At 43.2% G+C, this 12,970-nt stretch overlaps 1 protein-coding gene across 4 annotated transcripts in view; it reads right to left on the minus strand.

The window, feature by feature from the left end:
- Positions 1 to 12,970, minus strand: part of sdk1b (sidekick cell adhesion molecule 1b) — a 180,520-nt gene that overhangs the window by 13,463 nt on the left and 154,087 nt on the right. For all 4 annotated transcript variants that reach the window (XM_068321731.1, XM_068321732.1, XM_068321730.1 and 1 more), the window contains 4 exons: positions 11,389 to 11,575; positions 10,445 to 10,543; positions 7,298 to 7,492; positions 1,957 to 2,158 (listed from right to left, as the gene is read on the minus strand). In XM_068321731.1, the coding sequence (XP_068177832.1) occupies positions 1,957 to 2,158; positions 7,298 to 7,492; positions 10,445 to 10,543; positions 11,389 to 11,575 (683 nt within the window). The remainder of the gene's footprint in view (positions 1 to 1,956; positions 2,159 to 7,297; positions 7,493 to 10,444; positions 10,544 to 11,388; positions 11,576 to 12,970) is intronic.

Here is a 12,970-nt window from a genome sequence, read left to right on the forward strand (position 1 = left end):
GCATGCTGATAGTTTAACGTACTCCCTCCTGCACGCCGCGGGGGATTGATTTCAACGTAGACAGGACAATCAGGGACAAAAAAAAGTCATACTTCTATTTTTTTTTTATTGATATAACTTATTTTTAACAGGCGTAATTCACCACCACCACCACCACCGCCACCACGACTTACACATTACTTATAAAGTCCATTTCCTGGACGTATTTAGTGTCTCGTAGACTTCAGAGGACCAGTTAGAAATTCAGCAGGCGACAGCAAAATTGCTCAAGTGCCTTCTTGTATAATAATGAGCCCGGGCCAATAAGGGACAAGAAAATGCCCTGTGGGGTTGTGGGTATCGTAGAAACAGAACATCAAAGACACAAAGCTCACAGAGGGTGGGGTACCAACAGCACTGGGAGGATGTTAAGGACAGTGTTAGCCTAGCGTATGTGTGTGTGCTCCAGCTTGGGGACTTGGACAATGTTTTGGTTCCAAAGACGCCTCGTTGGGAAAAGACTATTAAGGATGGCGGGCTACGTGATGTGATGCGGGCTAATTCCTCCATCCGTCACTGTAATCACGGATTGCAGCGATAGAATGAGCTCCAAAAAAAATGGCATCAAAACAACAACCTCAGCATCAGCATCAGCATCAGCAGCGGCGTGGCAGATCCCACACTCCTGAGGCAGCTGATGCAGACGCTGCTCAGCATCCCAAACAGCCGCCTGACGGCTCGCGACACAAACAGCCACGAAGAAGAAGAAGAAGAAGAGGAAGAGGAAGAAGAAGCACAGACGGGACGTTCGTTAGAGCTGGTACCCGGGCTGTCAGGGATGCAGGGCTCGCCATCCAGACGGCCCGACTGCTGTGACCTGCTGCCATGATTGCAATGATGCAATGATTGTCTCACCAGGGAGAGAAAGAGGGAGGGAGGATGGGGAGGGGGGTTCGAAAAGTGGATATGCAAGAAGAATGACGCCATCTTCTTGGGAATGTGTTAAAAAATATAAGGGCATGAAAGCATTGACTTTTGATGGATGGATGGATGGATGGAGGGAGGAAAAGAGGCGGCGTCAATAAGAGGGATGACAGCTAAAAAAAAGGTAAAAATGGTTTTAGAGGGAGACGAGGGAAAAGTGTTGAGCACCAACTTGAAAGAATGAAGGCAGAGTGAGAGAAAAAAGGTATTAAGACGGAGAGCGTCTCCCGCTGCGCCCGTGTGATTAGGTGACTGAGATCCTCCGACAGTGATAATGATTATTCTGAGCTCCCTGGAAGACTTTTGTGGGGGTTTTTTTGGTCTTTTTTTCTTTTCTTTTTTTTGTTGCACAAACCTTTCCGTTTCATCATGTGCTGAATAAATAAAACCTTTCTTTCCCCTTTCTAATTCTCTGTTGTTTACTTTGACAAACTACAGGAAAAACCTCCAACCTCCAACTCTTCTCCCAAATGATTTATAAATATTACAAGACTTTTTACACGCTACTTTAGTTAGTTCAGGTACAGATCAATACATCCACAACTGGATGCTGTGGAATCCGTATAACCCCCTTTCCTTCCATAGATACTGTTACTAAGCCTGTCAGGCCTCCTGTCACCACACAGCACACATGTAATTTTATAATGATCACACTGGCTGATTTACCACTGAAACTCTTTGAAATCCTTTAAACAACGGCTCTTTTGAGGTTGACAATCAGCAATCATCGATTTTGTCAGCTGAAATTACAACTGTCACAAGAGATTTAATCAGCCACAACTAGCAAGCTAATTAAGCAAACGTCAGCCTGACAGGTTAATTGAAAACATCGTCTCAACCGTCTGAGTTCTGATGTAACCACTCATGTAAAACGGTCTTATATGTACAGAAAAATGCTGCTACGGTTGGATTATGCTAAAGCTAACAGGCATCTGGCTGGAAGGTTTTTACAGGAAACAAAGAAAATGTGTGTGAACAAACCCCCAGCTGTACCTGTCAACCATCCAGGTGGTCACGTTGTGCGGGACGTCAGCCGTGTGAGTGATCCAGGCCCCATCAGGCAGCTCTTTGATCTGCAGCGTGAAGTACCTCAAGGGGGAGGAGCCTGAGCCACCTGTCACCCAGTGGAGGCGGAGCCGGCGAGACTCCACCCCGTCCTGAGGGATGGACAGCTTCCTGGGGGGCTGAGGGCGCTCTGTGAACAGAACGGAACAGCTGATGTGGAGGCGACTGGATCGCCAAGACATTCTAAACATTGACTCATGCATAAAATATGATGTGTAGCTGTGACACACACCACACACACACCACACACACACACACACACACACACACGCACACGCACACATTCATCACACACAGATTTCACACAGCTTTAGATTAACAGCTGGGGGATAAATTAAAAGAACAGAACACTACAAACACAAAAAAGGACAAAACGTCTACACGTTTATCTCCATACCAAACATATTTTAATTATAGATGATGGAATAATAATTATAAATATAAGAATCAACTCAACAGCTGCAGGGCTGTTATTCTAGTAGTGATGTTTCTTGAAGTGTGTGTGTGTAGTGTGTCTAGCTAGCGATAGCACAGCCTCCTTCCACAGGAGGAATGTGTAATAAACAGTTAATTGTGCTGATGGATGAATATTGGAACCGATTATGACTTTCAGAGGTTATTTTGAGTTAGTTTCAATTTTAGTGGGACTTTGGGTGAAATTATTCTCAATAAAGGAAGCTCTATTAGGTTTAATGATTTTTCCTTTCAGTTATTGAGCTACCCTTTCTCTGACTGCTGTCGTTGTCGTGCATTAGTGGAAGTATAAAGTGAATTAGAGATACAGCATTTAAATGTAAACCAGCAGAACTCCTTTGTGGAGAAACGTGTTCCTCCACGTGTTAATCCAGGATGTTCCTGCTTCCTGTCTGTAGCATATTATTAACCATATACTACAAATAGCTTGTGAGGCAGGACATGCACGGTCTGCTTTAACACCAGGCAGGCTGTTGTGACACATATGTACAAACACAACATCAAACCACTGCAGTATCAAAGAAACAACCACTGAACACACCGTGTGTGTGTGTGTTTTATTGTTTATTCAATTACGTGTTGAACAATGGCTCTGGGAGTCTCGTGTCTTCTTTGTAGTTATCCGGGCTGTAGTTGTGTGGTTAGCACGGACACATGTGTTAGCATGCACAAAATGAATGGATGAATAAATAAATAAATAAAATCCAGTGGCCAGTCGGCACAAGTGTTTAATTTCAGGGGCATCTCATTATTGATTAAGTCAAGAATTAAAAGCATTATTGATTCTGCTCGAACTTTAATTAATCTGCACTTATGTTTTAAAACAATCGCACACACGCGCGCGCACGCACACACACACACATACACACACACACACACACACACACACACACCGTTGCGTTCCTTCATTCATCCTTATCACACGTAATTTAAGTCAAATCTATTTGCCCCCCCTTCCTCCTTCACTCCCTTCTTCACTCCCCTCCAGACACGACTGTTATCTCTCTCTTCCTTTTCCCTGATACCATCTGCGCCTCCATGTCTGTTTTCATGTCTGTTCTCCTCTTGTTCTGCTCCACAGTTAAGATCATGTCCTGATATGAGACTCATAATTATCAGAACGGGTGCTGCCGTTTCCACGCCGACACGCTGTATTCGCACAAGAAAGCAGAGACGGTACGGGGGGGAGAGGAAGGGGTGAAGGGTGCTAAATCCACTGTATGTTGACAGTTAATGCCGCTTTGACACAAAGGGAGTTGTGTTTTCTTTCAAATTCATTCATGCACATCTGCATACAAAACTCACACACACACACACACACACACACCCTAGAAGTGGATTGTATTATTTCAGGGATTAAGTTGGATCTTCAGCGTCATCACAAAAGAAATCTCTATTAGGCCCTTCGGTCTACTCCTCGGTGGGAATGGGCTATTATGTTACTGGAGTGGAACAGACCGCCACTGGAATTCCATTGCCAAGAAATCGTGATAATGAGGTTGACGACGTTGGTGCATCCGATCCAATTATAAAGCACTACATAAACTGATCGGTCCGGATAGATCATCTGACATCACGATTCCACGCTTTCCTGAAATTTAACTTCACTTTTAATTTTTTTCCATCTCAGCGTCGTACTTGACAGACGTGGCAGAAAATTGGGGAGAGAGATCCGACTCAAACTGTAAATGCCACCTGTATTGACCTACAGAAAACCATCACTGGCATCTGCAGCTTCTTCCAGCTCATGCAGCACATTTAAACAACTCTCAGCTCACCTTTTTCATTCATTCTTTTCATTCTAAAGCACTAAATATCCACCGTACACCACCTTTCTTTAGCAGATTAAGTGTCAGTTATTTCCCTCAGGACTTGACGGAGATAAAAAAAGAGCTAAAAGAGAATAAATATTGACTATTCTATTCATCAGGCGGACACAAACACGACTCCAGATGAATGCTAATCCTCCAGAACTGCAGGGTGTGTAAACATGCTACTGTTTGTTAATGGGTTGGCCTTATCAACATATTTAGGTGACAATACATCAGAGTTGTATTTACAGCTCATTTCCAATGCCCCCAAAGTGGACATAAGACAAATCTGTCTGGAAGCAGCATCTGCGGATAAAAATTCAATTACCTGTACTTCTGAACACACACTGGAAGAAGGTGTATCGACGGGAAACTCAATGGAACGCAGCACGCTTAAATAACGGTATGGATTATCAGAGATCAACGAGATGAAGTGAAGACATCGTTAAGGATAAAACCTCATCTTTTTATTTGTAATTCTTCACTTCTACATGAATCCGTTCTTCCTCTCGGCCACTGGCGGCTTGTTGGAAACTCTGCTGCAGGTTTTCTTGGGAGAGAAGCTGTTGCTGCTCATCCTCCCACACGGAGCCGTAAGCGATGGCTGTCATGCTGAGAGTTTGAGTGCGTTCACGTCGTCTTATGTTCACAGTTTATACCCTGTGATGAAGCCGGCGAGCGCTCACATCAGATGAAGTATTTAAAGAGAAATTACCCGCCTGTTTGTTGTTCTAAAAGAGAAAACTATCTTCATCTCCATTAAAACTGCTCTTCTAGGGGATTTTCTGCTCTTTCTTCTCTGACAAACGGCCCTCCAATGTCAAGTGCGTTTCTCTTTTTTTGTTGTTCGTCTCATTCTTCCTTAACTACTAACTACATTCCTCACTTACAAAAAAGGACTGTAGGATGAGAAGGGCTAATCTTAGCTGTCTCACTCAACAAGTCACTTATGTTGGGCATGCTCTGTCAACCGGGTGAAAGCCGCAATTGCCTTTTGTCTAATAATCTGTCATTTTTAATGATGATGAAAGAAACCTGGTTTTACAGCAACCCTCTCTTTATGGACTAACGCTGCACAGATCCACTTTTTTTTTTTTTTTGAAGCTTCAGACTCTCATTTTCTGCCTGCAGGAGGGCTAACACCTGCTGATTCCAACATCTAAATTTACTGCAAAGCAGCTCTTAATCCGCCGCAGTTTCTAAATGTCAGCTCGTCTTGTTCTGTGTGTAAAATATCCCACATGCTGGAAATGTCACTCTTTCTCATCCTCTGTTAATATTTAGTGCACAATAACAATAGACCCCGCATGCAGCCGCGAACGGCACCGATAACCCGTCTGGTCGTTAAACCCGGAGCCGCCGCTTGTTTTTCTGACTTTATCTGTGTGAGGACTTCAAATCGACCACAACTCATTACACCTCTAAGTAAGGCTGCAGAGATCATAAAATTTTAAACAGACCCTGCATTTGCATTACTATAGAATAATATAATAGGTGATAGGGCGTAGCATTTGACCACCTGAAAGTTAATGTGAAAAGAATTGACAGAGTAACCTTGAACAAACCGCAACGAGCTGAATGGAAAACATATTTAGAGAACAAGTACATTTAATAGTATTACTGAAGCCAAAATGTAATGTTAAGTCCATTTAATTATACTTTATTATAAAGGAAAGTTAATTCATTACAATTGTTATATTTGTTTAGTTCAAATGCAACACAAGATATATGATCATGGTATAATAGGACCACATGAAAAAGACGGATTCTACTCATTAGAAAAGAGCTTCCAGCTCAGACTGAATTATTGTTGTCTGATTATCCAAAAAAAAAAAGAAAAGAAAAGAACACATTCGTTAGAGTGGTTCCATTAGTGCTGCGTTCAATACTGTTTCAGGATTAAATCTCACTATTTCCATTTATATTTTAAGTTAAAAAAAAAAAGGAGCGAGAAACAAAACAGATGTTTTTTAGAAAAGACTTTTAATCTTCTCACGCACCGTTGGCCCAACATATGTTCACATGTAGCCTATCATTACACAGGCCTCTGTACCGTTCATTGGAGGAAGTTCCAACATTCACGTAAAAAAAACACACCAGGGATTACCAACAGCTGAAATCTTTCTTTGGAGAGTTTTTAATGTCTGTGATGAAGTGGAATAATTCTCCTCATTTCCGGCAGAGGCATCAGTATTAGATCCTTCTTTTATAACATACCAAAATGTGTTCGCGTGGTTCATCATTCCGTTGATTCTTTTCATTATTAGTTATCATTAATGGAAACGCAGCCTTGATAATCTCATTTCAGGAAAATAGTGAATTTAAGTGAGCTTTCCTCTCCATCACTTATGCTCAAAGAGATGAACAGATGCATTTATTTCTACAGAGAAATTACATCTTTTAAATACCTTGCTGATTTTTTTCCCGGCAACTAACAAATTTACTTTGTATTTCCTGTATTTTCAAAGGGGTGACCTTTGAGCACACCTCCACTTAAAAAGGACTACAACAACTCCACTTGAATAAATCATTTGTTTCCGTTCCTTCACAGCACGTCACTAGCCTGAAGTAATTTTGTTTGAATGAGACTGACCGTGATATAATCTGGGTTACCTTCAACACTAAGAATTCTGGGTTGGAAACTAAATTCTGTTCGGATCTGGGAGGCTCTGGCGTCGGTGGACGTTTGTGCGCTCTATAAATACTCTCCAGTTAAGTGTCTGACGTTCAGCTTTCAGCTTTTGACTAATTCCTTCAATCTCTTTTGTCTTTCAATCAGCTTCTCCTCTGTGTGGGGAAATTATAACCCTCTTCACAGCCCTCCTCCCCGGTCCCTGAAGGACTTCTTGAATCAGGAATTCTCCTTAACTGTAACGGTAAATCTTAGAAAACACCGTTGCTGCTATCAGACTGTTATTAGAATTTACTTTATTATAAAGGAAAGTTAATTTGTTAATATGATATGAAGCTCGTGAGTCCTTTACCTCTGCGTTCAGTGGTAACAACCAGGGCTTCCTGTTCCTCGCCCCAGCCCAGGGCGGTGCGGGCGGTGAGCCGGAACACATACGTGTGCTCGGGGGAGAGTCCCGTGACGGTGAACTGTCGAGCGTTGGAGCCCACCTCCACCGTGATCCAGCGCGGAGGGTCCCTGCTGTCCAGGCGGTAGGAGATCTGGTATCCTGTGGAGGGACAGAAGTTAGGAGGAGGGAAAAAGCTTCTTTTTCGTGTTGTCGCGTTTGATTTTATTTCTGTCCTATTTTAGATCACAGAGGAATTGAAGACGGTGCAATATGAGAAAGGACAAAGCTGAAAACACAACAAAACAGTTCTGCATCCCACACAGTAACACACACACACACACAAAATGTCACTGCTGTTCCTGAAACTTTGTGCATCTGTTCTGAGGAGATGTTTTCCCCTGCAGCTGCTTTACTTTTATTACTGAAAATATTCAACAAGCTAGACAGAAACGCACACACAAACACACACACACACACACACACGCACGCACACACACACACACACACGTTCCCTATACACATTATATAAACATACAGTACAACCCCTCTTGTCCCCTTGGCTTTGACCCGGTGTTCACGGCATATGTCTGTTTTTCCTGTTCCGTGTGCAGCTGGCCATGTAATAACACTAACACTGTTCAACACACACACACACACACACACACACACACACACACACACACACACACCCACCCACAGACACACACACACACACACACACACACACACACACACACACACACACACACACACACACACACACACACACACACACACACACACACACCTTAACCACTGATCCTCAACCATACTCCATACATACACCGCTGGTCACTCACAAAAGCTGTCAATATAAAGATTGCATCGCACCCAGAAAAAAACGCACAAGTGTGTGGAGTGGAAGTGCCTGTCAGTGTCGTAATCCCCTCAGAGGAACATAATCTGGTTTGGTAGTTGATAATCTCATCAGATTGCCTGATTGTGTATTAATATGAACGTGGTGCGAGGAAGATTACTGGATAGTGGCAACGGGAACAAATCCGCTTGCATCTAAACAACTGGGTCAGAGCACAACGTTATCTGGCGTTGTGCACGCAGTGTGACATCGCCGTTACCGTGACAACGGGATTCATTACAAAGCGTGACAGCAGACGGAGCCTATCTCCTGATGTGATGTCATCCTTTCCCTGTGGTGACGTTTCTAAACTTCATTCTTTGCTAAGTTTGGATCGTTTTCACAAACAGTTTTTTCCACCGATGCGTCGAGAAATCCCCGAAGACGCGGAGCGCAACGCGTCGCTTTGAGCTTGTAGGTTTTTCGTTGCCTCCAAACTGAAAGCGAAACAAAGACACAGTTAAAATGAGGGTTTTTCTTCATTACATTCTTAATTAATTTGGTTTCATGGTTTGCTTTAAGTGTTTAATGGATTGTTTTGTATTGCTTTTGATTTTTTTTTTTTTTTGTTAAGTAAGCCCTGAAGTAAATACAGAGATTATGAATGCATTCATGGATAAGTGGGAATAATGATGACTAATTACTTTTGCGGCGATTGTTCTAAATTGTAATTTCTTTAATCATGTTTTCCTACTTAAATATAGAAAGTAATCATACACCTATCCCTGATTAACACTCCAGCTGTCGGTCTCCGAGCCAAAACCACCGCCGCTAACAAAGCAGCAGCTATAATACTATTACTGCAGATAGCATGTGTGCCATATAGTGTGTTTCCTTGCTAACAAACACTCGGTTTGTGTGTGGCTTTGTGGGACAGCGGTAAACATTACCAGCACACTCTAGCAATTTTGTAGTATGCGTTGTGAATTTTTTGGGTTGCTTAATTTGGTGACTGTAGCGTAAGAGCACACCGCAGACTCAAAACTCCAATATTATAATTAGCATTTAGCTCGGATTCGGGGTTGCAACTCGACGGCGACGCAATTATACATATAAACAAAGAATTATATTTGCAGAGAGGTGATGTGAAAACACAAACGTCTCAGTTTGCCTCGTTTCGAATTGGATTGTGTGCCAACTTTGGCCTCTTTTGTTCTCCGTGTCCCTCCTCTACGGGTCGACAACCCAAGAAGATATTATTATTTGTATCTGTATAGATACACACACACACACACACACACACACACACACACACACACACACACACACACACACACACACACACACACACACACACACAGCAAGGACGCAGTGGGACGTTGTGTATCCGTGTGATCCACAGAGAGATGCCCTCCCACTCATCCTTCTGTCACATAAATGGTGTCGCACTAAACGTCCTCCCCCTTCCCATACAGCCACACATCACTCACCCCCCCCACCGAGAGGACAAACGTAGCTCCTTTCTCCCCTTCACACACACTAACCTGTCCCTCCTCTTCCTCCCATGCACCCCCCACCTCCCCCATCCTCCCCTCTGCTGTCTCTCGCCTTCTGTTCTGTCTGTTTCCAGCTCAGCGGCTCCCCCCCCCAACGCCTCCAACCAACCTCTCCTCCTCTTCTTCATTAATCTGTTCTTCCTGATTCCCTCCACATGCTGTGATTTGCAGTTTCAGAAACACACAATATGTGTTTATACGCAGGGCGATGTATGCATTAAGAGAGGGGTCTTGCTTCAGCGGCTGTAATAACCCCCCTTTTCCTGGGAACAAGCTTGATCACTGACACTCACACACACACACACACACACACACACACACACACACACACACACACACAAACACACACACACACACACACACACACAAACATTCAATGAAAAAAAAAAAAAACCCCAGCGTGGATAGGAGTGAACAGAGTTGACCCCCGTTTGAAAGCTAAAAACAGAATCAGCTCTTTTCCATTTTACGGATTTTGCTTCCTTCCTTCCCTTGAAAGATCAGGGTGGTGTGTGTGTGTATGTGTGTCTGTGTGTGTGTATGTGAGAGAGAGTGCTTGTGTTTAAAACTGCTAACTCATTCCCTCTATAAGTCGAGTGCGGTCCTTCAGCGATTGAAAATAAATCCCAAATATCTGCTTCCTCCTATAAGTGTGTGTGTGTGTGTGTGTGTGTGTGTGTGTGTGTGTGTGTGTGTGTGTGTGTGTGTTTGTTTCTGTACCTAATATGATGCCATTGGGGTTTGTGGGCGGCTGCCAAACCACCCTAACTGATGACAATCGAACTTCTGGAAACACCATCCTGACTGGGGGGCCGGGGACTGGAAAGAGAAGCAGGGATGGGAGTTGGCAGCAGAGTTAAAGTTTATAATGTCAGAAGAGCTCCTTTGATACTGTAATTAGAAAGAAGGCAATTTAACATGAAGCATTTATGTTAACATGATGGAACAGAGCTTCACAGATGTATGGGCATGTGCTCTCCACACACACACGCACAAACATGCATGCACACACACACACACACACACACACACACATGCACGAGCATATGCTAATATGTACAAATTTAACATTTATACATTTTTAAGAGGCACTTCTGGAAGCCACACAGCAGAAAATGTAACTCTCCTTGTTCTTGAATATAAAAGTGCGTGTTCCACATGACCAAATCCATTGCAGGGCGCGTGTGTGTGTGTGCGTGCAGCATGTGAATGCTTGTGACTGACAGATAGCACGCAGGTTCATTATACATCGACAGGAATTGAGTTCCCTCTTTCTTGTTTCATCCAGAAATGAGAAAAACCTCCAGACGTGACGCCGTTTGACGGAGGATGATTGTGACGGCGCGTGGAAGTCGTGCTGCGTTGTGATGTTGAGTGCGGGACTGAACGTTTGCACGCTTGTCTTTTATTCATCAAAAAAAGACCCGAACCTGGTTGTGAACATCCTAAAAAGTCTTCTTGCATGTGTGTTACACTCTAACATGTGTACGGGGGGGTTGAGTCGAACACGGCAAGGAATCAGTCGACTGGTGGACGGATGCTCTGACAGCATGGCGGTAAAAAGGTGAAATACTGCTGCTGAGGTGAAAATAAAGCGAAAGCGTTGAGCAAACCGCTGGACTGAAAGGTCATTGATCAGACGGGGGCGGAGTGAGAGATCCTACCATCTTCTTTGGTTCGAAGCAGCAGGGGTTTGCTGGGGGGGCCATCACCCATCCGCGTGTATGCCAGCACCTGCAGCACATACATGGTGTATTTTTGGAGGACCCCGAGGAGCAGCGACGTGCTGCCTTCTCCTTCTGCCACCTGAACACTGGGGGGACCGTCTGAGTCTTTATCACTGTACAACACCTGGACACACACACACACACATACATATACAGTAGACAACAAGGCGTCACACGAGCGATCAGGATCAGAAATGATGAAAATGACGACATCTTCCCTCGATACCCCCAAAAAAATCCAACACCCTCCACAATCAGGAACCGACTAAAGCCTTCCACCCAAGATTTGTGCAAAAATATAACCATTAAGAGACGCAACAACGCAATACGACATATGTTTAATGTCTGTTGATCCTTGAATGTATAGTTAACCAGATATGCTCAAGGCAAACACTGATCACAGATGGGTAGACAGATTGCAGACTTTATCCCACCATCATTTTACGCCAGAGGGATGAAGAAAAGAGAGTAATATGTAGTCAGATCCTGGACAACAAGTACTGCGCCGTTCTTATCTTCATTTACAGTCAGTATGGTGGAATTTAAAGGACGTAAGGCTGGTGCTGCAGCTTCGCTTTAAGCATAAAGCATGTTAAATGATCTTATTTCACACAATCAACAGTCATACATTTGTTTTCCATCACCAAGAAACTACGCCTGTGGTTCGATGATGTCTGTCGGAAGTCAGTGACAAAAACCTGTTAGATTTGATTTGCAGAAAGAGACAGAAATCCAAAACACTCATCTTCTGATTGAAAAGAGCTGTTAAAACTGATCCTGAAGTTAAAATTCAGATTCCACATCTAAAAAAACCCCAAATCAGCACAGGTCGCATTTTCACTGGCGACAGATATATTTGTCAAGATTTCTCTTTTGCTATTGGTGTTTTAACATATTCATGAACTCCCTGCCAGTCTTCAAAAACATTTTGAAAGAAAGTGTGGACTCCTTTGTGTCTAAAAACAGAAACAGAAAACAGAAATAGTAGGGCTGGGCAGCGCGAGGCTCGAGAACCGCTAACGTTCTACTGTGGATGGAAGGTGTTGATGAGCTGATGGTTCCCATTTACCTAACATTATCCTCCAGAGGGAGAGAAAACACACGCCTTTATGCATCAACATGCTTTAATTCCCGCCATGAGATTGAGCTTGAGACAGTAGCTAAAATAACAGATGCTAATTAAAGGCAGTAGTTTAAATAATAATAATATCCTTGGTTATAATAATATTCAAGTATAATTAAACCAGATAATAAATACTCAGACTGCAATCTCTCAGTCCGACACGGAATACAAAGAATATGACTTGTGGCTTTTTAATATTTGATGGAAGGTGGAAATGCTTAATTTTATTCTGAGCATCCTTAATACTGAAAAAGAGAAAGTGTGTTTTCTTATCATGTAAACTTAGACTAGAAAAGTGTGTGTCACGCCGAACACTTCTTTCCAGGATCATTTGATAAAACAAATCACACGCGAGTCCGTCTGCTCCCAACTGGCGTTCGGTTACAGAAAGAAGAA

Source organism: Antennarius striatus, chromosome 8 (assembly GCF_040054535.1).
Source record: "Antennarius striatus isolate MH-2024 chromosome 8, ASM4005453v1, whole genome shotgun sequence".
NCBI lineage: Eukaryota > Metazoa > Chordata > Actinopteri > Lophiiformes > Antennariidae > Antennarius > Antennarius striatus.